Source organism: Salvelinus fontinalis, chromosome 31 (assembly GCF_029448725.1).
Source record: "Salvelinus fontinalis isolate EN_2023a chromosome 31, ASM2944872v1, whole genome shotgun sequence".
In the NCBI taxonomy this organism is placed as follows: Eukaryota; Metazoa; Chordata; class Actinopteri; order Salmoniformes; family Salmonidae; genus Salvelinus; species Salvelinus fontinalis.
This window is the reverse complement of record NC_074695.1, coordinates 14,795,523-14,823,040: the sequence shown is the minus strand read 5'-3', so window position 1 is coordinate 14,823,040 and position 27,518 is coordinate 14,795,523. Positions and strand designations below refer to the sequence as shown.

The following is a 27,518-nucleotide window of genomic DNA, read 5'->3' as shown; positions in this document are numbered from 1 at the left end:
GCCAAGCTGCAGCAGGCTAAGTGATCAATAGCCAAGCTGTAGCAGGTTAAGTAATCAATAGCCAAGCTGCAGCAGGTTAAGTGATTAATAGCCAAGCTGCAGCAGGTTAAGTAATCAATAGCCAAGCTGCAGCAGGTTAAGTAATCAATAGCCAAGCTGTAGCAGGTTAAGTGATTAACAGCCAAGCTGCAGCAAGTTAAGTGATCAATAGTCAATCTGCAGCAGGTTAAGTGATTAATAGCCAAGCTGCAGCAGGTTAAGTGATCAATAGCCAAGCTGCAGCAGGTTAAGTGATTAATAGCCAAGCTGCAGCAGGTTAAGTGATCAATAGCCAAGCTGCAGCAGGTTAAGTGATCAATAGCCGTGGCGGTAGCAATGGCTCTTGGAGTATTGGGACAAAAAATGACCGATGGCTCAGACTCTCTCACAGCCATTCATCCATACTGCTGCGTGCATTCCACCGGGTCTCACTGAGGTTAGATGTCTCAGTATAATTAGCTCCATCCCTGAGGCTTCATATAGGTAGACAGACGATGATACGGATATTAAAGGGCACAATAGAAGAAGAAGACATAACCCTGGGACTAACATACATCATGACCCCATACACGCTAAGCATGTGATCTGTCATCAGTTAGAAATGCAGTCTATGCATATGACCTTGAGAAAACACCTGATTAACAGAGAACCATTGACTAGGTTGTACTTCACCTTGACTTGACATTCACTTAGAGAGCCTCCATTAAGTAACAGACGATGGACATTCATTTAAATGCTAAACTAACATAATTCAGTCTTAAAGTAAATAATACGATTTAAGATGTTCAAGGATGGAATATAAAATGACAAACCATCCATTCTATAGTCCTAAATGTATTTACATTTCTTAAAAAAAAACAAAAAACAAACACAGCAATCAACAGTTCCATTTCATCCACTGCTGTAGCCATGAGTACAGTTGAAGTCGGAAGTTTACATACACCTTAGCCAAATATATTTAAACTCCGTTTTTCACAATTCCTGACATTTAATCCTAATAAAGAGTCCCTGTCTTAGGTCAGTTAGGATCACCACTTCATTTTAAGAATGTGAAATGTCAGAATAATAGTAGAGAGAATTATTTATTTCAGCTTTTATTTCTTTCATCAAATTCCCAGTGGGTCAGAAGTTTGCATTCAGTTCATTGATATTTGGTAGCATTGACTTTAAATTTCTTATTTTGGGTCAAACGTTTCGGTTAGCCTTCCACAAGCTTCCCACAATAAGTTGGGTGAATTTTGGTCCATTCCGCCTGACAGAGCTGGTGTAACTGAGTCAGGTTTGTAGGCCTCCTTGCTTGCACACGCTTTTTCAGTTCTGCCCACAGGTTTTCCATCGGATTGAGGTCAGGGCTTTGTGATGGCCACTCCAATACCTTGACTTTATGGTCCTTCTTAAGCCATTTTGCCACAACTTTGGAAGCATGCTTGGGGTCATTGTCCATTTGGAAGACCTATTTGCGACCAAGCTTTAACTTTCTGACTGATGTCTTGAGATGTTGCTTCATTATATCCACATAATTTTACTCCCTCATGATGCCATCTATTTTGTGAAGTGCACCAGTCCATCCTGCAGCAAAGCACCCCCACAACGTGATGCTGCCGCCCTCGTGCTTCACGGTTGGGATGGTGTTCATCGGCTTGCAAGCCTCCCTCTTTTTCCTCCAAACATAACGATGGTCATTATGGCCAAACAGTTCTATTTTTGTTTCATCAGACCAGAGGACATTTCTCCAAAAAGTACGATCTTTGTCCCCATTTGCAGTTGCAAACCGTAGTCTGACTTTTTTATGGCGGTTTTGAAGCAATGGCTTCTTCCTTGCTGAGCAGCCTTCAGGTTATGTCGATATAGGACACGTTTTACTGTGGATATAAATACTTTTGTACCTGTTTCCTCCAGCATGTTCACAAGGTCCTTTGCTGTTGTTCTGGGATTGATTTGCACTTTTTGCACCAAATTACGTTCATCTCTAGGAGACAGAACGTGTCTCCTTCCTGAGCTGTATGACGGCTGCGTGGTCCCATGGTGTTTATACTTGCGTACTATTGTTTGTACAGAAGAACGTGCTACCTTCAGGCGTTTGGAAATTGCTCCCAAAGATGAACCAGACTTGTGGAGGTCAACAACAAAAAATTCTGAGGTCTTGGCTGATTTCTTTTGATTTTCCCATGATGTCAAGCAAAGAGGCACTGAGTTTGAAGGTAGGCCTTGAAATACATCCATTTCCCATGATGTCAATTAGCCCATCAGAAGCATCTAAAGCCATGACATCATTTTCTGGAATTTTCCAAGCTGTTAAAAGGCACAGTCAACTTAGTGTAAGTAAACTTCTGACCCACTGGAATTGTGATACAGTGAAATAATCTGTCTGCAAACAATTGTTGGTAAAATGACTTGTGTCATGCACAAACTAGATGTCCTTACCGACTTGCCAAAACTCTAGTTTGTTAACAAGAAATTTGTGGAGTGGTTGAAAAACGAGTTTTAATGACTCCAACCTAAGTGTACGTAAACTTCCGAATTCAACTGTATATGAGTGTGTATACTATTGAGTAATGGAATTACATGAGAGCCTTGGACATGAAACTATTGTTACACTGGTGACCATACCGATACTTTACAGCCAGGAGGCCACAACAACAATAACAACCATGGAGTAAAGCATTACCACAACACTTCCACAACATTACCACAACATTACTACACCATTACCACAACATGACCACAACATTGCAATAACATTACCACAACAGTACCACAACATTACAGCAACATCACTAAAACATAACCACAAAACTACCACACTGAACACTGAACCATTACTACAACATTTGTCTACTACAACATTATCCCCATGCCACATTACTGCAACATTATTACAACATTACCACAACATAACTACAAAATAACCACAGCATTACTTACCCCCTGTAAAAATACAACATCATTCCAAAACATTATTACAACATAACCCTGACATTACCTCCCACAACATTGCCACAGCATTACTACAACATAACCATAACATTACCTCCTGCAACATTACCAAAACATCACTACACCATAACCCCAACATTACCTCCTGCAACATTACCAAAACATCACTACACCATAACCCCAACATTACCTCCTGCAACATTACCAAAACATCACTACACCATAACCCCAACATTACCTCCTGCAACATAACCCCAGCATTACCCCCTGCGACATTACCACAGCATTACTACAACATAACCGCAACATTACATCTCACAAGATTACCACATCATTGCTACAACATAACCCCAACATTACCTCCTGAAACATTACCAAAACATTATTATAACATAACCCCGATATAACCTCTTACAACATTACCACAGCATTACTACAACATAACCCTAACATTACCTCCTGAAACATTATTATAACATAACCCCGACATAACCTCCTACAACATTACCACAGCATTACTCCAACATAACCCTACCATTATCTCCTGCAACATTACCAAAATATTACTACAATATAATTAACAAGAGATAAACTGTAAAGTAGTACACTATTCCTTATAGTGCACTACTTTACATCAGAGCCCTGTTGATTTGTCATGTTGTCATGACAACATATACACTACATTATCATTCAAAATGTGACTAACTAAATCTGTTCACTCACCTCTTTGCTGTTCTCGTTCTCCGACTCGCTGCTGAAGTCCTCGGTGTTGAGGTTCTCAAAGTCGGACTCTCCGACCGCGATAGGAACGCACACGGTCAGGTTAGGGTTGTGGATGAACGACATGTGGTCCTCGTCGATCAAGTACCTCCCGAAGCTGCTCCCTATACCACTAGTGGTGCCGTTACCATTCTTGGTGTAGTCCAAGTCGCGGTTGATATCCACACCACTGTGGTTGGCGATACAGTTCAGTTTCTTGTCGTACATGTCGTCTAAGGTTTTCTGTTCATCCTCCACCGGCGGCTTCTTGGTCAAGCTGAGCACCAACTCTGCCAGCTTGATCTTGAACCAGGCGATGCCCTTCTTGATGCGGATGACGGAGATCTGAAGGTTGTTCATCTCTCCGTCGTCGTCTGTTGCGGCTAAATTGTCTGCGCTGAACGAGGACAGCAGCAAGGCAAGGAAAAGGTTCAACACCTATAGGGAGGAGAGGAGACACACTGGGTCAGACGTGAGGGTGGATCTGAGATGAGATGTGTGTACAAATGGGACCTGGTATGTGTAGCTTGGGACATGCTCTCTTGTTCGGTGGGGATAGTGTAACGAATATGGCGTTCATAAGACAGCAAACTGCTCTCCCCAGAGACTTAAGTTTCTTGGGCCAGCGGTTACAGTCACTGCCCTCGCCATGGAGACTGTGGTTTGAGAACCGTCCGTCGGGAAGGCTAACATTCCCCATCCCAACCATACACTCTGGGGACACTTACCACCAAGTTCCCGATGACCATGACCATCATGAAGACGATGAGACACATGCCCTGTCCGGCCACCTCCATACAGTCCCACATGGTCTCGATCCACTCCCCACACAGCACCCGGAACACCATCAGGAACGAGTGGAAGAAGTCGTGCATGTGCCAGCGGGGCAGCTCACAGTCCAGGGCGATCTTACACACACAGTCCTTGTAGTTCTTGCCGAACAGCTGCATGCCGACTACGGCAAAGATGAAGACGATGAGAGCTAAGACAAGGGTCAGGTTTCCCAGGGCGCCCACAGAGTTACCGATGATCTTGATCAGCATGTTGAGTGTGGGCCACGACTTGGCCAGTTTAAACACTCTCAGCTGAGTGGGGAGAGAGAGGTGGAGGAAGAGAGGGACAAAGAGGAAGATGTGAGAATGACAGAAGAAGGGAGAGAGGAAAATACATATTATCAGCAGAGGGTTGAGTGATCAATAGCCCTGTTGCAGCAATGGCTCTTGGGGTATTGGTATGGTAATTGCTATAGAGGTAGAAGTAGCAGTTACACAGAATTCGATCACTCTTTTGTTGCTGACAATTTTCCTGCACAGCAGGAAATGCAAACTTGTAGTGTATTTGAGTTATTTATTTTTTTATTGTGTTTTTTGTTACTTTTATCCCTTTTTCTCCCCAATTTTGTGGTATCCAATTGGTAGTTACAGTCTTGTCTCATTGCTGCAACTCCCGTACAGACTTGGGAGAAGCGAACGTTGAGAGCTGTGTGTCCTCCGAAACACAACCCAACCAAGCCGCACTGCTTCTTGACACAATGCACGCTTAACCCGGAAGCCAGCCGCACCAATGTGTCGGAGGAAACACTGTGCATCTGGCGACCGTGTCAGTGTGTACTGCACCCGGCCAGCCACAGGAGTCGCTAGTGCGCGATGGGATAAGGACATCCCTGCCGGTCAAACCCTACCCTAACCTGGACGACGCTGAGCCAATTGTGCACCGTCCCATGGGCCTCCCAATCACGACCAGCTGCGACAGAGCCTGGACTCGAACCCAGAATCTCTAGAGGCACAGGTTCACTGCAATGCAGTGCATTAGACCACTTTGAAATGTCACTTTATTTGCCCTGACTAAAAATGTATCAACCCATACAAAAATATCCATGAATTATAATCCACATTTCCTGTTACTGCAGGATTATTTTCCTGCTGTAGAAAACTGGCTCCAATTAAGACCATACATATGTGTTGAAAAGTAGCTTTACATAGACTAGTAAAGCAGTATATAAGTGCTATTTCACATAGTAAATAATCACTGTAATAGAGACAGTACTGTAGCTGAGCAATAACCATGTAATCATTCAGTAACTGAATCAATGCACACTGTGTATTTAACATCATTTGAATACACAACAAACATGTATATTTTGAGGGGAGGACAGGGCTCAAAAAGAGTTTACCAATCGGAATGATCTGAGCACAGACAGCCCCTCCACGTCAGCCAATGCCAGCTCCACTAAGGACAGGGTCACAATGAAGCCGTCAAAGCAGTTCCACCCCTCCTGGAAGTAGTAGTAGGGATCCATGGCAACCAACTTGGCAAACATCTCCACAGCAAAGATCCCTGTGAACACCTGGCAGGGACGGATAGAGGTCAGGTAGAGTAACTGCTACTAGAACCTTTACCTTGTCAAAGGGACCAACAGAGGTCAGATGTACTGTACGAACTCGTACTGTAATTATTCAAAAAGGGTGCAGCGAGCACTATTTTACATCGAAATTAAGGTGGACCGCTATCCAGAGGCTAGTACTTTTCAGACCGCGAAAATGTGCAAAACTAGCCCCCCAGGACAGTGACAAAGATTTATCTTTCTAGATCTCACAGCTGCTCTGAAGTCAGTAAGGATATCGTGACACCTCTGTGTTCTGCTAATCTGATTTCGTAGTTAATCTGAGTCTAATGAATGACAAAAAGCCATAGTTAATCTGATTCTAATGAATGATTGAAGGTCATAGTTAATCATGGAGCCAGATAAGGTGTACATAGATCAAGGCGTGACCGGGCAGGGGGCTGTATCTGCGCTAGTTGGCTGTACCTGCACCAAAACTCCAGTATTTTTCCTTCATAGCTTGTTCTCCATCTTTAAAAAAAATAGGGAGCCAATTTGTTTTGAGCACTTTTATTTCCATGACTGATCAAAACTTGTTTTCTTATGGCTCTCTCTTGCCCCTTTGCAGCAGACATATAGTGAGCAATAAGTTTGGAACATCAAATCCCAATACATATAGAATCGTGAGAATGGTAATACATATCGTATCGGCATCTAAGTATCATGATAATACAATATCGTGAGGTCCCTGGCATTTCCCAACCCTATAAAACACCGTTTTTTGAGCATATCTGTTTCTCACAATTTAATGAAAGTGATACGTTTTTCGGCTGCTATTATTGATCAAACCGCTGTCATAAATATCATACCCTTACCACAAACAGAGTGACTGTCTTATACTGCTGTGCTATCCATTCTAACAGTATTAGCTATTAGCTTTAGCTGGTAGGCCTAAGCAAATAAGCAAGCTATCCATGCTAACATGCTAGTTGAATATGATGAAAAGTGCTGCTCAAGAACTAGACACCGTTTCTGTAGAAATGCTAATGGTAAAACGCCTAGTTTTGGTTTTCAAAGGAAGAGAGCAGTGATTCAGGCCCCATTTTAGAGAAGCTAATCGATCAGGCAGCATACAATATTAATGTAGGCCTCCCACCAGCACAGAGACAGCAGGGAGAGTGAAACAGAGTGCTGTCTGAACACTGTTGGGGGAGAGGGAGAGAGAGGGAGAGAGAGGGAGAGAGAGGGAGAGAGAGGGAGAGAGAGGGAGAGAGAGGGAGAGAGAGGGAGAGAGAGGGAGAGAGAGGGAGAGAGAGGGAGAGAGAGGGAGAGAGAGGGAGAGAGAGGGAGAGAGAAAGACGCCCCTCTACAGACCAGACCAGTCCCATGTAAGAAATGGGGGTAGAGCATGGAGCTTGCAACGCCAGGGTTGTGGGTTCGATTCCCACATGGGACCAGTACAAAAAAAGTATGAAGCTAGGAGCGTCTAGGAGCAACAACAGCTTAGCCGCGAAGTGGTAGGCCGCACAAGCTCAAAGAACGGGATCGCCTCTAAATCGCCTATCCTCGGTTGCATCACTCACTACCGAGTTCCAAACTGCCTCTCGAAGCAACGTCAGCACAAGAACTGTTCGTTAGGAGCTTCAGGAAATGAGTTTCCATGGCAAAGCAGCCGCACACAAGATCACCATGTGCATTGCCAAGCGTCGGCTGGAGTGGTGTAAAGCTCGACGCCATTGGACTCTGGAGCAGTGGAAACGTGTTCTTTGGAGTGATGAATCACCCTTCACCATCTGGCAGTCCTACGGACAAATCTGGGTTTGGCGGATGCCAGGAGAACGCTACCTGTCCAAATGCATAGGGCCAACTGTAAAGTTTGGTGGAAGCGGAATAATGATCTGGGGTTGTTTTTCTTAGTTCCAGTGAATGGAAATCTTAACACTACAGCATACAATGACATTCTAGACAATTCTGTGCTTCCAACTTTGCCCTTCCCTGTTTCAGCATGACAATTCCCCCAGGCACAAAGCAAGGCACACACTGAAATGGTTTGTCGAGATCGGTGTGGAAGAACTTGACTGGCCTGCACAGAGTCCTGATCTCAACTCCATCGAACACCTTTGGGATGAATTGGATCGACGACTACGAGCCAGTTCTAACACCCAACACCAGTGCCCGACCCCCCTAATGCCCTTGTGGCTAAATGGGATCAAGTCCCCGCTGCAATGTTCCAACATCTTGTGGAAAGCCTTCCCAGAAGAGTGGAGGCTGTCATGGCAGAAAAGGGAGGTACAACTCCATATTAATGCCCATGATTTTAGAACGATGTTCGACAAGCAGGTGTCCACATACTTTTGACCATGTAGTGTATCTGTCCCACTACCAATTTGGCACATACTCTACTACACTCTTTCCTGTTCCCTGGCCTCTACTTACTGTCCTTTTCATTGTGTTAAATTATTTGAGGTCAATAATAGAAAGTGCCTTATGCTTCCATATACTTTCTTAGTTAACCTTTTACTGCAGTGGGCTAAATCAGAGTCACACAGATTGTTTCTTGGTAGTCTTCAACAAATCTACTTTGAAACAAAAGTATACACCTCACACACATGGTTATGGCTTTAAAAAAAGAAGACACTTTTACCATGTTAGATATAGAGTTGAAATGTATAAAATGTTTCAGTTTGCAACCCAATATTACACTTTAGATACATCAATGAAAACTAATATATAACAAAACTGTTTGACATAGAAACACCAGATTTTTGGCCTTTAAAAAAAAAATGTTGGTGATTAATTATGATATTAATAAAATTCTGCCCATGAGGCCCCTTGTAATTTGACTGCAGGAAAGGGTTTTAATACTATACAAATACCAGGTTAGTACCAGCTCAAAGTACCAGCTCAAAGTACATTTTAAAGGGGCACTACACCACTTCTTAAGGTTAAAAAGTGGTGAAGTGCCCCTTTAAGTACCACCTTAAAACGACTGTAAAATAAATCAACTGCAGTAATACCACACAAAAAAGAGATAGTGAAATCCTCACCAAGTTTCCCACGAACAGCACCTCCTCAAAGTGTGGGGTCATGGGATAGTGCTCCATGGCCATGAACAGGGTGTTGAGGACGATGCAGACGGTGATGGCCAGATCCACGAAGGGGTCCATGACGATCAGGTTGACGATCTCCTTGATCTTCAACCAGATGGGACAACACTCCCAGATGAGGACCATGTTGGAGAACTTATACCACCACGGTGGACAACTACGCTGAGACTCCTCCAGTTCTGAGAAAAGTATTTAAGAGACCCGCAAGGAAAGGAATATATCAAAAATCTAAACAATAGAAAATTCCCCAACAGTGCAAACCCTGTCCCCACCAAAGTGCCACTCCAGGCAGGCTAAAGGAAATGCTTAAAGTATTTGAAAGAAAGCAAATAGTATTTGAATTAAGGTCTGCTATTGATAAATGTTATGACATAATAATACTGTTCTGTATATGTGACACATATATGTCTGTAATGAAGTATATGTCTGTACAAGAATGACAATATATACACCGAGTGTACAAAACATTAGGAACACCTGCTCTTTCCAGACTGACCAGGCAATTCCAGGTGAAAGTTATGATCCCTTATTGATGTCACCTGTTAATGGAGGATTTTTAAGCATTGAGACAATTGAGAGATCGATTGTGTGTGTGTGTGCCATTCTGAGGGTGAATGGGCAAGATAAAAGATGTAAGTGCCTTTGAACGGGGTATGGTAGTAGGTGCCATGCGCACCAGTTTCAGTGTGTAAAGAACTGCAACGCTGCTGGGTGTTTCACACTCAACAGTTTTGCGTGTGTATCAAGAATGGTCCACCACCCAAAGAACATCCAGCCAACTCGACACAAATGTGGGCAGCATCGGAGTCAACATGGGCCAGCATCCCTGTGGAACGCTTGACACCTTGTAGAGTCCATGCCTCAACGAACTGAAGCTGTTCTGAGGGCAAAGGGGGGTGCAATTCAATATTAGTAAGGTGTTCCTATTGTTTTGTATATTCAGTGTAGCTATAGATATAGGAGATTTAGAACTGTTCGTCCAATGAGCGAGGAGGGCACCTCATGTGAGTCCCGTTTGGGGAACAAGAAAGTCTATCAATAAAAATCTGATCTGATCTAGAAAAAACTGTTCCTCCAAAACGAGGACATCTAAGGTAAGAGACAGTTTAGACTAAGAAAAATATGCCTCAGGTTTGGAACTTTTTGGTTTAGACTGTCAGGTGAAAGCAACAGAGCATGGAAAAAGCTAGAAAGTGTAGGGAGATGTAAAGAATAGTTAGTGTTGGGTGATGTAAAGTATAGTTTGTGTAGGGAGATGTATAGTTAGTGTAGGGAGATGTATAGTTAGTGTAGGGAGATGTATAGTTAGTGAGGGAGATGTATAGTTAGTGTAGGGAGATGTATCGTTAGTGTAGGGAGATGTATCGTTAGTGTAGGGAGATGTATAGTTAGTGTAAGGAGATGTATAGTTAGTGTAAGGAGATGTATAGTTAGTGTAGGTAGATGTATAGTTAGTGTAGGGAGATGTATAGTTAGTGTAGGGAGATGTATAGTAAGTGTAGGGAGATGTATAGTAAGTGTAGGGAGATGTATAGTTAGTGTAGGGAGATGTATAGTTAGTGTAGGGAGATGTATAGTTAGTGTAGGGAGATGTATAGTTAGTGTAGGGAGATGTATAGTTAGTGTAGGGAGATGTATAGTTAGTGTAGGGAGATGTATAGTTAGTGTAGGGTGATGTATAGTTAGTGTAGGGAGATGTATAGTTAGTGTAGGGAGATGTATAGTTAGTGTAGGGAGATGTATAGTTAGTGTAAGGAGATGTATAGTTAGTGTAGGGAGATGTATAGTTAGTGTAAGGAGATGTATAGTTAGTGTAAGGAGATGTATAGTTAGTGTAGGGAGATGTATAGTTAGTGTAAGGAGATGTATAGTTAGTGTAAGGAGATGTATAGTTAGTGTAGGGAGATGTATAGTTAGTGTAGGGAGATGTATAGTTAGTGTAGGGAGATGTATAGTTAGTGTAAGGAGATGTATAGTTAGTGTAAGGAGATGTATAGTTAGTGTAGGGAGATGTATAGTTAGTGTAGGGAGATGTATAGTTAGTGTAGGGAGATGTATAGTTAGTGTAGGGAGATGTATAGTAAGTGTAGGGAGATGTATAGTTAGTGTAGGGAGATGTATAGTTAGTGTAGGGAGATGTATAGTAAGTGTAGGGAGATGTATAGTAAGTGTAGGGAGATGTATAGTTAGTGTAGGGAGATGTATAGTTAGTGTAGGGAGATGTATAGTTAGTGTAGGTAGATGAATAGTTAGTGTAGGGAGATGTATAGTTAGTGTAGGGTGATGTATAGTTAGTGTAGGGAGATGTATAGTTAGTGTAGGGAGATGTATAGTTAGTGTAGGGAGATGTATAGTTAGTGTAAGGAGATGTATAGTTAGTGTAGGGAGATGTATAGTTAGTGTAGGGAGATGTATAGTTAGTGTAGGGAGATGTATAGTTAGTGTAGGGAGATGTATAGTTAGTGTAGAGAGATGTATAGTTAGTGTAGGGAGATGTATAGTTAGTGTAAGGAGATGTATAGTTAGTGTAGGGAGATGAATAGTTAGTGTAGGGAGATGTATAGTTAGTGTAGGGAGATGAATAGTTAGTGTAGGGAGATGTATAGTAAGTGTAGGGAGATGTATAGTTAGTGTAGGGTGATGTATAGTTAGTGTAGGTAGATGAATAGTTAGTGTAGGGAGATGTATAGTTAGTGTAGGGAGATGTATAGTTAGTGTAGGGAGATGTATAGTTAGTGTACGGAGATGCATATTTAGTGTAGGGAGATGTATAGTTAGTGTAGGGAGATGTATAGTTAGTGTACGGAGATGCATATTTAGTGTAGGGAGATGTATAGTTAGTGTACGGAGATGCATATTTAGTGTAGGGAGATGTATAGTTAGTGTACGGAGATGCATATTTAGTGTAGGGAGATGTATAGTTAGTGTACGGAGATGCATATTTAGTGTAGGGAGATGTATAGTTAGTGTAGGGAGATGTATAGTTAGTGTAGGGAGATGTATAGTTAGTGTAGGTAGATGAATAGTTAGTGTAGGGAGATGTATAGTTAGTGTAGGGTGATGTATAGTTAGTGTAGGGAGATGTATAGTTAGTGTACGGAGATGTATAGTTAGTGTACGGAGATGTATAGTTAGTGTACGGAGATGTATAGTTAGTGTACGGAGATGTATAGTTAGTGTAGGTAGATGAATAGTTAGTGTAGGGAGATGTATAGTTAGTGTAGGGAGATGTATAGTTAGTGTAGGGAGATGTATAGTTAGTGTACGGAGATGTATAGTTAGTGTAGGGAGATGTAAAGTATAGAGGCAGTACCCTCCGCTAGTGTGTTGGTGATGACGCTCATGACACTGTTGGTCCGCTCTTTCCTTCCGAAGGAGGTATTGAGCTGGTCCATAGACACCATCAGGGAACCAGACAGCTTCTTCTTCACCTCAACCTCAGTAGTGGGCTGCCAGGAGGAAGAAGAAGAATCAAGCACTAATGGTAGTCAAACCATGAACACCACCACACAGCGCTATCGCTGGCCAGGGAGGGAAGTGCACTTGTAACAAGATTGGATTGGATTGGAAAGAAGGGTGGGATAAACTGTAAATTGGTACATTTTTGGTTGACACACAGGGTAGTAATGTATTTGTCTTGTTGTCGATGGATACTGATGGTAGGGAGAGTATATTGTGTCTAGAAACATGCAGGTCTTTCACAGCCAGAGTGAGAGCAGCGGTATAGGGAAATTTGACCTTATTGTGATTACATAAAACTTGAATATTTGAATATTCAGAAATTGAGCAGGGAAGTATTTTGTATGTGTGTGTGTGTATGTACATTATTCAGTCTGACTTACCTTATCTCTGAACCAACCATTACTCCTGAACCAACCTAAATGTCCCCCTGCCTAAATGTGCCAATCCTGACACTATATTTCACCCCTCTAACCATTCTCCTATCCTTAACGTCTCCAGAATGAGTACTTTTTTGACCCTAGAATATCACCTTCAAGTCCTGTAACAAATTCTGTTGCATTTGAAGAGAACGTAGAGGGAAGAGTAGTCTGGTTCCCATAGAGAACATTAGGGGCAACATTATTGGGATTGAGGTCCGTTCCAGTCGGCATGCATTGAGCATGCACCAAGTCAAAGAGAAGGAGAGGATAGGTTAGATACCATAGTCACTAGATTAGTTGTTATCATGCTGGCTAAGTTAAAAACACTGTACAAGACCTGTAGAAGGGCCAGGTCAAACTGCCATGCTGCTTTCTAGCAAAAGAGAAACATTGGTTTGACTTTTCTGTTAGGTTTGTTCACAGCGTATTGTTTGAAAAAAAAGGGACTATTTTGGGCTATTTTGAAGAGGGTTTTTACTTACAATGACTGTGATATGTGGTTGTTTTTACCTACTGTATTTTAGTTGAATGTCGCCCTAAGATAAGAGAGTTTGCTAAATTTATACAATGTTAAAGGACTAGTTCAAGATTTTGGCAATTAAGCCCTTTTCTATTAACCCAGAGTCAGATAAACTCATGGATACCATTTGTATGTCCCTGTGGGCAGTTTGAAGGAAGTTGAAGGTAGTTTCTAGAGCCAATACTAATGTTAGCGCAATGGCTGGAAGTCTACTGGAGCAAGGGCTTAATTGCCAAAATCTCGAACTATCCCTTTAATGTCAATGTAACGTCACACTGTTTGGCATGAGGATATTAAAACGTTGAGATATAAAACAACAGTATGCTGGTAGTCACTGAAAAACCCAGTTATAAAGTAACAATAACCTTTTTTTCTGATGAACTAAAGTTTCTCTATTTTGCTTCTTTGGCTGGTGGTGGGAGGCAGCATAGCATACACTACATACTAGGTAGCAGGGGAGGAGGGCGAGCGCAGATAGCGCAGACATACGGACTTGCAAAGAAGAACGTCGAGAAGAGAGATAGAGTCAGAGAGAGAGAATAAGATAGAGAGAGAGAGCATAAGATAGAGAGAGAAAGAGAATAAGACAGAGAGAGGCAGAGAGAGAAAGAGAGAGAGAATAAGATAGGGGAGAGAGAGTAAGATAAGGAGAGAGAGAGAGAAGAAGATAGAGAAAGAGAGAGATAGAGAAAGATAGAGTAAGAAAGAGAAAGAGAGTAAGATAGAGAAAGATAGAGTAAGATAGAGAAAGAGAGAGAGAAGAAGATATAGAAAGAGAGAGAGAGAGAAAGATAGAGTAAGATAGAGAAAGAGAGAGAGAGTAAGATAGAGAAAGAGAGAGAGATAGTAAGATATAGAAAGAGGGGGCCATGCCTAGACGGGTCTGAGTTACTTATTGACTTCCTTACACTGTCGTCACCAGATGCCTTATCTATTTTCACCTCAGGCAGAAGGCGTCCGCCGGTCCCCGGACTGATCAGAGACACCACGCCGTTGCAGTCCACCGTGGAGTTCCTCTTCCCACCACCGTGGTGGTAGCCCGTGTAGCTGCACCGCCGGTACGGGCTGAACCGGGGGCCCAGCCTCTCCTCGCACTCCTCCACCATGCTGTGCTCGTCGTCGGCGAACTCGTTCTCCGAGCCCACGCCCTTGAAGCTGAAGATGCTGCTCTTGCTGTTGTGCCTCGACAGAAACGGTGAGCCGGGGATACTGAGAAGGGACTGCAGGGGACAGGGAAATAAGGAGAGGAAATAAGGAAAGGAGACGAGTGAGTGATTGAAATTGATATAGTTGTAACACAAATCACATCATAGTGCTGAAGGTCAAGAGTTCAATCCCCACAACCATCTATGCTACTTTATCTCCTCCTGCCTTTCTCTCCACCTCTATTTCTGTAATGTCTAAATTAAGTTTAATTTCAAAACGTGATCTATCCATTTTCAGAAATGTTGTAAATTTACACAAATGAAAACACATCTTGTGAAAGAGCCGGAGCTATAATTTGTTAATCTTACCATGACATGGGCTAGTGAAAAGACACCAATGATTACCAAGGTCATTTTATTTTAGATTGACAAATAATCATGTTTTGTGGCAAAATGCTATATATCCACCCCAAACAACAGAACAGCAATAGAAAAAGAATCCCGATTGGGTTTTAAACAGTTACATGTAATAAAGTATCGATACGTAAATAAATACATTTTCAAAGAATCCATTTGTTTCAACTATATTGTGCAAATAGCCTATCACATATTGCCAATTTATTGTATCCAAAGGGTGAACAAGGTATATACAATGTGTTTAATTTTCTGACAGCTTTTGTAAAATGTTTATGGGGGTTTTACAGTTTTTTTTCTGTCGGATAAATCACAAGGACAGCTTTTTGAGTTTGATTATATATACACTTTAAGGAAGGATTTAAAGAATAATTAGAAAGTCAAGGATGGATTGATTCTTATTGTTGGAGTGACTCAGCCCACTGACATAGCCCTCCGTAGGTTTACAGACAGTAGCCTATTATTGTGTCCCGTCGCTGGATCTTTGCTCTCTCCTTTTCATGAGCTTGTTTAAAAAGTTTCCTCTTTCGGCCAACAGGAACAGATATCACAGGCTCCAAAGTGTTGAAGGGATCCATAATAATCAAAAGGTCAAAGATAAACTAGTGCTAGGTAGCCAGCGTGCAAACAGCTGAGAGTGACAGCTGTCTCTCTCTGCATCTGGCTGACTAAGTCAGGGGTTAGCCTAAATTAATAAGATACGGTTCTTATTAAACCTAACTTATGACTGAACAGACAAATAGAATAGAAATTATTCCCTAAATGACTCACTTTAGCGCTAGCGGCAAAAACGATATGGAACATTTCATTCATCCGGACGGTGGATATAGCCAGAGCCATTTATTTAGAGAGTTGGGCCAACTTTTAGAATGTTTAATACTGTTCTAATTCTAGACATTCAGTTCCAGAACATTTTATTTAAATATTCCCTGTGTAATGTTAATGAGGTTCTAACATGGCTGCCGTAGAATGTTGTAGTGTCATGTAAATGCATCATAATGCAGAAACCTCATTGGTCCAACTCTATAAATACATGGCTCTGGATATAGCACGTTTTGGTACGAAACAAATGCTGTCAGATATCGCGTTTGCAAAATAAATAAATGAATACATTCTAAAGTAAATGTTTGAAAAGTATGAGAACAGTCATAATTTACACACATAGAAAGGTACCCATGATATTTAATTTCAGATAAAAAAATTGGCATTTAGCATGCTTTGGTCTTTTAAGAACCTGCTGTATGTAAAATATTGTGTTATTGCTTGGAAAATAAATACATGTGACTCTAGATGACAACATAATGATGTTTGTTTCCAACATTAGGGCCGTTTAACTAAAGAAGTTAAACCCGCTTTGTGTTTTCTTTTCTTCCCATGATGCTAATGAGTATTGCGATACTGATATCGTCCTGCCCCTAAGTAGCAGTACAATATGAAAGACCCCAGAGCAAAATAACACTCTTCCATAATGAAACATGAATGTATTCACTGTTGATAATTCAAGCCTTGGATGAATGCTGCTGTATCTTCAGTTACAACAGCAGGTTATGATGAATGCTGCTGTATCTTCAGTTACAACAGCAGGTTATGATGAATGCTGCTGTATCTTCAGTTACAACAGCAGGTTATGATGAATGCTGCTGTATCTTTAGCTACAACAGCAGGTTATGATGAATTCTGCTGTATCTTTAGCTACAACAGCAGGTTATGATGAATTCTGCTGTATCTTTAGCTACAACAGCAGGTTATGATGAATGCTGCTGTATCTTCATCTACAACAGCAGGTTATGATGAATGCTGCTGTATCTTTAGCTACAACAGCAGGTTATGATGAATTCTGCTGTATCTTTAGCTACAACAGCAGGTTATGATGAATTCTGCTGTATCTTTAGCTACAACAGCAGGTTATGATGAATTCTGCTGTATCTTCATCTACAACAGCAGGTTATGATGAATTCTGCTGTATCTTCATCTACAACAGCAGGTTATGATGAATTCTGCTGTATCTTTAGCTACAACAGCAGGTTATGATGAATGCTGCTGTATCTTTAGCTACAACAGCAGGTTATGATGAATTCTGCTGTATCTTTAGCTACAACAGCAGGTTATGATGAATTCTGCTGTATCTTTAGCTACAACAGCAGGTTATGATGAATTCTGCTGTATCTTTAGCTACAACAGCAGGTTATGATGAATTCTGCTGTATCTTCATCTACAACAGCAGGTTATGATGAATTCTGCTGTATCTTTAGCTTCAACAGCAGGTTATGATGAATGCTGTTGTATCTTTAGCTACAACAGCAGGTTATGATGAATTCTGCTGTATCTTTAGCTACAACAGCAGGTTATGATGAATTCTGCTGTATCTGTGGTTGAAGCCCTGTTACTCTGTGGTTGAAGCCCTGTTAATCTGTGGTTGAAGCCCTGTTACTCTGTGGTTGAAGCCCTGTTAATCTGTGGTTGAAGCCCTGTTACTCTGTGGTTGAAGCCCTGTTACTCCGTGGTTGAAGCCCTGTTACTCTGTGGTTGAAGCCCTGTTACTCTGTGGTTGAAGCCCTGTTACTCTGTGGTTGAAGCCCTGTTACTCTGTGGTTGAAGCCCTGTTACTCTGTGGTTGAAGCCCTGTTACTCTGTGGTTGAAGCCCTGTTAATCTGTGGTTGAAGCCCTGTTACTCTGTGGTTGAAGCCCTGTTACTCTGTGGTTGAAGCCCTGTTACTCTGTGGTTGAAGCCCTGTTACTCTGTGGTTGAAGCCATGTTAATCTGTGGTTGAAGCCCTGTTAATCTGTGGTTGAAGCCCTGTTAATCTGTGGTTGAAGCCCTGTTACTCTGTGGTTGAAGCCCTGTTACTCTGTGGTTGAAGCCCTGTTACTCCGTGGTTGAAGCCCTGTTACTCTGTGGTTGAAGCCCTGTTAATCTGTGGTTGAAGACCTGTTAATCTGTGGTTGAAGCCCTGTTAATCTGTGGTTGAAGCCCTGTTAATCTGTGGTTGAAGCCCTGTTACTCTGTGGTTGAAGCCCTGTTAGTCTGTGGTTGAAGCCCTATTACTATGTGGTTGAAGCCCTATTACTCTGTGGTTGAAGCCCTATTACTCTGTGGTTGAAGCCCTGTTACAAAGCTCTAAATAGTCTTTATCTGAAACCAAACCCTGATGTTTAAGTTTACTTAGAGGGGAACTGAAAAAAAATGGAACATTGGAGTGTCAATATGTGACCTCAAATGGAAACATGAATAACTGCCTGTTATTTAGTCCATTCCATTCCACAGTGACCTTTGACACTGGTCCTCTCACCTGGTTCATGATGGAAGACTTGCGGCCTAGCCGGTTGTCAGGGAAACGGAAGCGGCTCTTCTTACTGCCGTCGTCCGACTCGGACTTGACAAACTTCTCGCAGTCCCCCTTCTCCTCCCGCTGCGACTGCTCTTTCTGGCGCCACTTCTTCTTGCGGTTGCGCCGCTCCTTGGCGCTCTTGGAGCTGAGCTTGGACATCTCTGACGAGCTACAGGACAGGGTCCCCCCGCCGTCATCGTCCCCTACGTCCTCCGACACCGTGCCTGCCGTCGTCGCCATGGCGTTGGCCTATCGCAAACCGCCACACCGGGAGAGAGAGTGAGAAAAACACCTGTGTGTCCATTCCCACTGAAATCTCATTCATACCTTACGCAAATACACAATGCATTTAGCTAGCTACGCAAAAATAGCAATCCTGCGTAGTTGTATCGAGATACAAATTGCGGGGCTGCATCTGCACTTGACTTACTTGGGCTGTGCAAGTTTGCATATTTTTGCTAAGCAAGTACGCAGAACAGCCATTTTGCATAGCTTGCTTCAGAGACATGGCTGTACAGCTTATATCAGGCTAAACAGATTTAAACTAGCCATATGTGACAGACAGGTTTCCAACCCCAGTTTGCTGTGAGCCAAAAGAGTGCATTAGCCCGCTAAGCCAAAGCCTAGGCATTGACTCAGGAAGCCCATGCAAATCTTCAGGTCTCAGGCAAGGTTACTCACCTCCGTCACAAACACAGTGAGGTATAGGAGCACGGTAACGAACACGGCTCCACTGTTTATATTAGACACAACAGATTTAAACCAAACAGACAGTCAAGGATAGGAGTGGAGTATAGTAAGCACAGACAGTAAAAAGACAAGCACATACAGTATACACAGAGAGATGACAGACAGACAGACAGAACAGACAGAGACAGACAGAGCAGACAGACAGACAGACAGACAGACACTGACCTGTGCGGCCTCCTGCAGAGACAGTAACAACAAAGACAAAGAAACAAACACATATGACATATACAGTGTATGGCAAAAAGGATGCATCTGAAATGGCACCCCTTTCCCTCGACATTGTGCACTACCTGGTCAAAAGTAGTGCACTATAAAGTCTATTGGGGAAAAGGTCCCATAGACATGCTGAGACACAGAGACACTGGGATACTGACCTGTGCAGCCTCCTGCTGGTTCTTAATCTGCTCCAGCATGGCTTTGAACTCTGCCTCTTTCTGCTCAGCCTCCTCCATTGTGGCCTGGTTCTGCTCCTCATAGGCCATGGCCACCACAGCCAGAATCAGATTGACCAGGTAGAAGGACCCCACGAAGATCACCAACACAAAGAAGATCATGTAGGTCTTCCCTGCTGCCCGCAGGGTCTGGGAGGGGGGAGAGAAGACAGCAGAGGGTCAGATACACTCATAGAAAAAAGGGTTCCAAAAGGGGGCTGTCCCCATAAGAGAACCCTTTGAAGAACGCTTTCTGGTTCCAGGTAGAACCCCTTTGGGTTCCACGTCGAACCCTCTGTGGAAAGGGTTTTACATGGAATCCAAAAAGGGTTCTACCTGGAAATAAAACACTGATATTTGACCTATACCCTCTGACCTCTAACCGAATAATCCTGTCGACCTTAGGGTCTGGAAGAGAACAGAGTACAGCAGAGTCAGACACTTGTCTCCCATCCAGTTCTCCAGAAGAGGTCGTCAATTTGTTCCCCCTCCTTTATCCAGGCCGTCATTGCAGAGATAGCCTGCAAAGTTCTGTCATACTTTCCAGGTCTATACCCAAACAGTTTGAACTTCTACTTTAAAAAATTCATCTCTCCAGAAATATGTCTCTCACTGTTGCCGCCTGCTATCGACCCCCTCCTGTCCCAGCTGTGCTGGATTTGGGTGGAGGAGAAATGGTGGGGGCTTTGGCGGGTTGCTGTGGAGGGTGCCGGGCAGTTGACCGGGGTAGGGTTAGCCAGGTGGAAAGCGTGGCCAGCCGTAGAGAAATGCTTATTGAAATTCTCAATTTAGTGGATTTATCGGTGGTGACAGAGTTTCCTAGCATCAGAGCAGTGGGCAGCCGGGAGGAGGTGCTCTTATTCTCCATGGACTTTACAGTGTTCCAGAACTTTTTTGAGTTAGAACAACAGGATGCAAATTTCTGTTTGAAAAAGCTGTTTGAAAAAGCTACCTCCTCATGCCTTTAGCACAGACTGTATATAGACTTTATTTTTTTCCCTACTGTGTCATTGACTTGTTTATTGTGTTATTGGCTTGTTTATTGTTTACTCCATGTGCTGTGTTGTTGTCTGTGTCACACTGCTTTGCTTTATCTTGACCAGGTCGCAGTTGTAAATGAGAAGTTGTTCTCAACTAGCCTACCTGGTTAAATAAAGGTGAAATAAAAAACAAAAAAATAAAAAACTCTGAGCACAGCCCAATCCAGAAATCTGGCAGTGGCTTCTGATTAAATAACATTTTCACAGAACCTCTTGTTGCAATTTCGATGAGTCTCTCTTGTTCAGATATCGGTAAGAGGACTGGAGGCAGGGCATGAATGTGACAACGAATCCAGTTGTTTGTGTCATCCGTTTCGGGAAAGTACCTGTGTAATTGCGCACCCAGCTCACTCAAGTGGTTCGCCTTATCACATTTGACATTGTCCATAAGCTTGAGTTAATTTGTACACAAAAAAATCATACAATGATGGAAAGACCTGTGTGTTGTCCTTGTTAATGCAGACAGAGAAGAGCTTCAACTTCTTAATCAAAGCATCAATTTTGTCCCGCACATTGAATATAGCTGCGGAGAGTCCCTGTAATCCTAGATTCAGATCATTCAGGCGAGAAAAAACATCACCCAGATTGGCCAGTCGTGTAAGAAACTCGTCATTATTCAAGCGGTCAGACAAGTGAAAATGATGGTCAGTAAAGAACAATTTAAGCTCGTCTTTCAATTCAAAAAAACGTGTCAATACTTTCCCCTTGATAACCAGCGCACTTCTGTATGTTGTAAAAGCATTACATGGTCGCTGCCCATATCATTGCATAGTGCAGAAAATACACGAGAGCTCAGGGGCCTTGCTTTAACAAAGTTAATCATTTTCACTGTAGTGTCCAAAACGTCTTTCAAGCTGTCAGGCATTCCCTTGGCAGCAAGAGCCTCTTGGTGGATGCTGCAGTGTACCCAAGTGGCATCGGGAGCAACTGCTTGCACGCGCATTACCACTCCACTATGTCTCCCTGTCATGACTTTTGCGCCATCAGTACAGATACCAACATGAGCAGCAGCTACATTGGGCCACATACGGACCGTTAGTGGAAATCCCGCGAGAGAGTAACAGTTAATGTGATTGGATGTTAATTGACTAGGCTACCTGTATTTGACATTGTGTTGTTATTTCGCTGAACACTAGATGGTTTCATTTTATTTTTGGCAGTGAAAGGAGGCAACTCAGGCGGAAAAACAACCTCACCCAAATGTATAGACCCGTTGGAAAATATGAATGGACTAGGAGACCTTTTTACTGAAGAATGTGTCTGGTTTAATGACTGTGTTTTGCTTTTTGTGTATTGTTGTGTATAATAATGTGTATTTTAATGTGTATATGGATGTGTAGTTTAATGTGTATATTGTATTTTGATGTGTATTGTGGTGCTAAACAGGGCTCACCTGGAAAAGAGACTTTGGTCTCAGCATTGTGCCATGACAACAACCTCTCCCTCAACGTGATGAAGACAAACGAGACGATTATTTTGGACTACAGGAAAAGGAGGACCAAGCACGCCCCCATTCTCATCGACAAGGCTGAAGTTGGTCAGGTTGAGCGCTTCAAGTTCCTTGGTGTCCACATCACCAACAAACTATCATGGTCCAAGCCTACTAAGACAGTTGTGAAGAGGGCACGACAAAGCCTATTCCCCTTCAGGAGACTGAAAAGATTTGGCATGGGTCCTCAGATCTTCAAAAGGTTTTACAGCTGCACCATTGAGAGCATCCTGACTGGTTGCAGCAAGGCACTACAGAGGATAGTGCGTACGACCCAGTACATCACTGGGGCCAAGCTTCCTGCCATCCAGGACCTCTATACCAAGCGGTGTCAGAGGAAGGCCCTAAAAATTGTCAAAGACTCCAGCCACCCAAGTCATAGACTGTTCTCTCTGCTACCACACGGCAAGCACTACCGGAGTGCCAAATCTAGGTCCAAAAGGCTTATTAACAGCTTCTACCCCCAAGCCATAAGACTCCTGAACAGCTAATCAAAGAGTTACCCAGACCCCTCTTTTACGCTGCTGCTACTCTCTGTTTATAATCGACGCATAGTCACTTTAACTCTACCCAAATGTACATATTACCTCAATTACCTCAACTAACCGGTGCCGCCGCACATTGACTCTGTATCGGTACCCCCTGTATACAGCCTCCACATTGACTCTGTACCGGTACCCCCTGTATACAGCCTCCACATTGACTCTGTACCGGTACTACCTGTAAACAGCCTCCACATTGACTCTGTATCGGTACCCCCTGTATACAGCCTCCACATTGACTCTGTACCGGTACTACCTGTATACAGCCTCCACATTGACTCTGTACCGGTACTACCTGTAAACAGCCTCCACATTGACTCTGTACCGGTACTACCTGTATACAGCCTCCACATTGACTCTGTACCGGTACTACCTGTAAACAGCCTCCACATTGACTCTGTATCGGTACCCCCTGTATACAGCCTCCACATTGACTCTGTACCGGTACTACCTGTATACAGCCTCCACATTGACTCTGTACCGGTACTACCTGTAAACAGCCTCCACATTGACTCTGTACCGGTACTACCTGTATACAGCCTCCACATTGACTCTGTACCGGTACTACCTGTATACAGCCTCCACATTGACTCTGAACCGGTACTACCTGTATATAGCCTCCACATTGACTCTGTATCGGTAGCCCTGTATACAGCCTCCACATTGACTCTGTACCGGTACCCCCTGTATATATATTTTTTTTTTACCTTTAATTAACTAGGCAAGTCAGTTAAGAACAAATTCTTATTTTCAATGACGGCCTAGGAACAGTGGGTTAACTGCCTGTTCAGGGGCAGAACGACAGATTTGTACCTTGTCAGCTCGGGGATGTGAACTTGCAACCTTCCGGTTACTAGTCCAACGCTCTAACCACTAGGCTACGCTGCCGCTGCAGCCTCGCTTGTTATTTTACTGCTACTGTTTAATCATTTGTTACTTTTCTTTTCTATTTTCTATTTTTTACTTATCTATTTTTCTTTTCTTAAAACTTATTAAAGCATTGTTGGTTAAGGTCTTGTAAGTAAGCATTTCACTGTATTTGGCACATGTGACAAATAAAATGTGATTTGATTGACTCCCTGTCAAAATAAAGTGTAAATATTTTGGGGAGAAAAGGTTCTATTTCAGATGTACACTTATACTATGGTCTGCACTAGAACCCTTTAAAAGAGGGTGTATGGTCTGAACTAGGTCCCTTCAAAAGAGGGTGTATGGTCTGAACTAGGTCCCTTCAAAAGAGGGTGTATGGTCTGTAGGACAGTGCATATGATGTACGGCATTCTTAAAACACGCTAATGTTATCACAGGTAGTGTGTATGCATGCAGGCACTTATTGAACTGCTGGGTTGAACTATCGCTTGTCCGATCTGATAGTCTGAAAAAATACAATGGGAAATCATTTCTGATCATTGGCATGCCACCCAGGGTCCTCTCCAAATACTGCCACTGCACCATCGATAGCGTCCTGAGCGGTTGCATCACGGACTGGTACAGGAATTGCTCCGTCCACGACCGCAAGGTGCTCCAGGGGGTGGTGAAGACAGCCCAGTACATCTCTGTGACCGTGCTGCCACCCATCCAGGACATCTACTTGAAACGGTGCTTGAGATATTCCTGCAGCATCATCAAGGACCCCACACACCCCAGCCACTAGCTGTTCACTCCCACACCATCGGGGAGAAAGACAGTATCGGAGCATGAGGTCTGATAACAACAGGCTCAAAGACAGTTTCTACTGCTGAGCACTCTACTGAGCACTCTACTGAGCACACACACACACACACAGATATCCACTCATCCACACACACATATATACACTCATCCACACACACACACACACACACACACACACACACACACACACACACACACACACACACACACACACACGCACACACTTTAACATTTAAATCACCTCTTAGATTTGATGGAGACATTATACATCTTAGTACCTTATCAATGTATGATTTGTATCAATATGGATGAGAGACAGGGGAGCAGGAACAGAGTATTTTTGCCGAGCAATGCAACGACGCTGGATCATTCTGGCAATTGAAACACCAGTATCAACGTCAACAGAGAAGAGGCGACTCCGGGATGCTGGCTTTCTAGGCAGAGTTCCTCTGTCCAGTGTCTGTGTTCTTTTGCCCATCTTAATCTTTTCTTTTTATTGGCCAGTCTGAGATATGGCTTTTTCTTTGCAACTCTGCCTAAAAGGCCAGCATCCCGGAGTCGCCTCTTCACTGTTGACGTTGAGACTGGTGTTTTGCGGGTACTATTTAATGAAGCTGCCAGTTGAGGACTTGTGAGTCGTCTGTTTCTCAAACTATACACTCTAATGTACTTGTCCTCTTGGTCAGTTGTGCACCGGGGCCTCCCACTCCTCTTTCTATTCTGGTTAGAGCCAGTTTGCGCTGTTCTGTGAAGGGAGTAGTACACAGCGTTGTACGAGATCTTCAGTTTCTTGGCAATTTCTCGCATGGAATAGCCTTAATTTCTCAGAACAAGAATAGAGTTTCAGAAGAAAGTTCTTTGTTTCTGGACATTTTGAGCCTGTAATCGAACCCACAAATGCTGATGCTCCAGATACTCAACTAGTCTAAAGAAGGCCAGTTTTATTGCTTCTTTAATCAGAACAACAGTTTTCAGCTGTGCTAACATAATTGCAAAAGGGTTTTCTAATGATTAATTAGCCTTTTAAAATTATAAACTTGGATTAGCTAACACAACGTGCCATTGGAACACAGGAGTGGTTGTCGTTGATAATGGGCCTCTGTATGCCGATGTAGATATTCCATAAAAAATCTGCCATTTCCAGCTACAATAGTCATTTACAACAAGAACAATGTCTACACTGTATTTCTGATCAATTTGATGTCATTTTAATGGACAAAAAATTACCTTTTCTTACAAAAACTAGGACATTTCTAAGTGACCCCAAACTGTTGAACAGTAGCGTAACTCAAAACCAAACCAACATATCCTTTGGTAAAACAACAAGCCTGTCTCACCAGCATAGATATACAATATCATAGATAGAAGTCATGTATATAATACTGTATGTTCTATTTCATTCTGTGCTCACCAGCATATAGAGGTTCTCCCAGAAGTCCTGTGTCATGAGTCTGAAGAGAGTCAGGAAAGCCCATCCAAAGCTGTCAAAGCTGGTGTAACCGTAATTTGGATTCCTGCCAGCTTTCATGCATGTGAAGCCTTCAGGGCAGCGGCTGGGGGGAGAGGAGAGGGCCACATAACCATACAAAGACTCAGCAATATTTACATACAAAAACAACATGGCTGCCGGATAGTACAGCTGTCTGGTTTAATGAAAGAATAAGAATAAGGCAGATAGACAGACAGACAGACAGACAGAGACAGAGGCAGACAGAAAGATAGACCGACAGAGACAGACAGACAGAAAGACAAGGAAACCAACAGACAAACACAGACAGACAGACAGACAGATGGACAAGCAGACAAACAGACAGACAGACAAACACAGACAGACAGACAGAGGCAGACAGAAAGATAGACCGACAGAGACAGACAGACAGAAAGACAAGGAAACAGACACAGACAGACAGACAGACAGACAGACAGACAGACAGACAGACAAGGAAACAGACAGACATACAGACAGACAAACACAGACAGACAGACAGACAGACAGACGGACAGACGGACAGGCAGACAGACAGACAAACAGACAAACACAGACAGACAGACAGACAGACAGACAGAGACAGACAGACAAACACAGACAGACACAGACAGAAATACAGACACAGACAGAACAGACACAGACAGAACAGACAGACAGAAAGACAAGGAAACAGACAGACAGACAGACAAACACAGACAGACAGACGGACAGGCAGACAGACAGACACACTACCAGACAAACAGACAGACAGACAGACAGACACAGACGGACAGGCAGACAGACACACTACCAGACAAACAGACAGACAGACAGACAGACAGACACATTTAAACCAGCAGAGAGTGATAGCGCTAAAGTCATCCATGTATCCTATGGAAAACTCCCGATGATGCATGAAGACGGAATTATTTCAATTTGAAGCGCGCCATATGGGGGTGAATGACACCAAAAACACACTAAGGATCATGATGAGGAGACTGGTGGGAGGAGCCATTACAATGAGCCTGTCCTCCTATAGATCCTCCCACCAGCCTCCTCTGCTAAATAGCGAAGGATCATGGTCGATGTAGTTGTTTTCATCCTGCCTGAGAGACGCGCGCAAAGATCACGGGCCAGCTCGTGATTGGTCTGTGTCAGCACGTGGTCCTGTGTGACTACAAATGTAGTAGTCAGAATGAATCACTATTTAATTAAATATCTAGATTTGTAGCAAACTTGAAAATAATTCACTGTGGGGATTGAAATTGATCATAATATACTAATTTTAGAGTCCAAAACAGTCGTCTAGAAAACATCTTTGGATCATTCTGGCAATCATAATTTACATAGACTTTCTTGGGCAGACCAGGGTTTTTGGCACAGCTAGGGCAGAGCTCGTGACTTCAGCTCCAGAACGGACACCGGGGGCCTGTATGCAACTCACCCAGAATCTGAACTGTTGCCACATAAAAGGGCATCCAATTGTCTCGGCAGGAAGTAGAAATTTTCTGGTGAAAGAAACACAACACACACATACAGAATAGCATCAGAATAACATTCCCTATCTGTCTTTTCTAGTGGCCAATTAGGAGGCTAAACCTCTGCAGCTATGTAGATTAGTGGAAGCTGCTGAGCGGGAAACGGCTCATAATAATGGCTGGAACGGAGC

General features: G+C 43.0%; 1 protein-coding gene across 4 annotated transcripts in view; it reads right to left on the bottom strand.

The window, feature by feature from the left end:
* Window positions 1-27,518, bottom strand: part of LOC129829621 (sodium channel protein type 8 subunit alpha-like) — a 109,642-nt gene that overhangs the window by 37,145 nt on the left and 44,979 nt on the right. For 3 of the 4 annotated variants that reach the window (XM_055891419.1, XM_055891420.1, XM_055891422.1), the window contains 10 exons: window positions 27,294-27,357; window positions 25,793-25,934; window positions 19,580-19,786; window positions 18,417-18,704; window positions 14,475-14,786; window positions 12,479-12,614; window positions 9,106-9,344; window positions 5,909-6,082; window positions 4,464-4,820; window positions 3,700-4,173 (listed from right to left, as the gene is read on the bottom strand). In XM_055891419.1, coding sequence (XP_055747394.1) covers window positions 3,700-4,173; window positions 4,464-4,820; window positions 5,909-6,082; window positions 9,106-9,344; window positions 12,479-12,614; window positions 14,475-14,786; window positions 18,417-18,704; window positions 19,580-19,786; window positions 25,793-25,934; window positions 27,294-27,357 — 2,393 coding nt within the window. The remainder of the gene's footprint in view (window positions 1-3,699; window positions 4,174-4,463; window positions 4,821-5,908; window positions 6,083-9,105; window positions 9,345-12,478; window positions 12,615-14,474; window positions 14,787-18,416; window positions 18,705-19,579; window positions 19,787-25,792; window positions 25,935-27,293; window positions 27,358-27,518) is intronic. The other variant, XM_055891421.1, reaches the window with a different exon arrangement.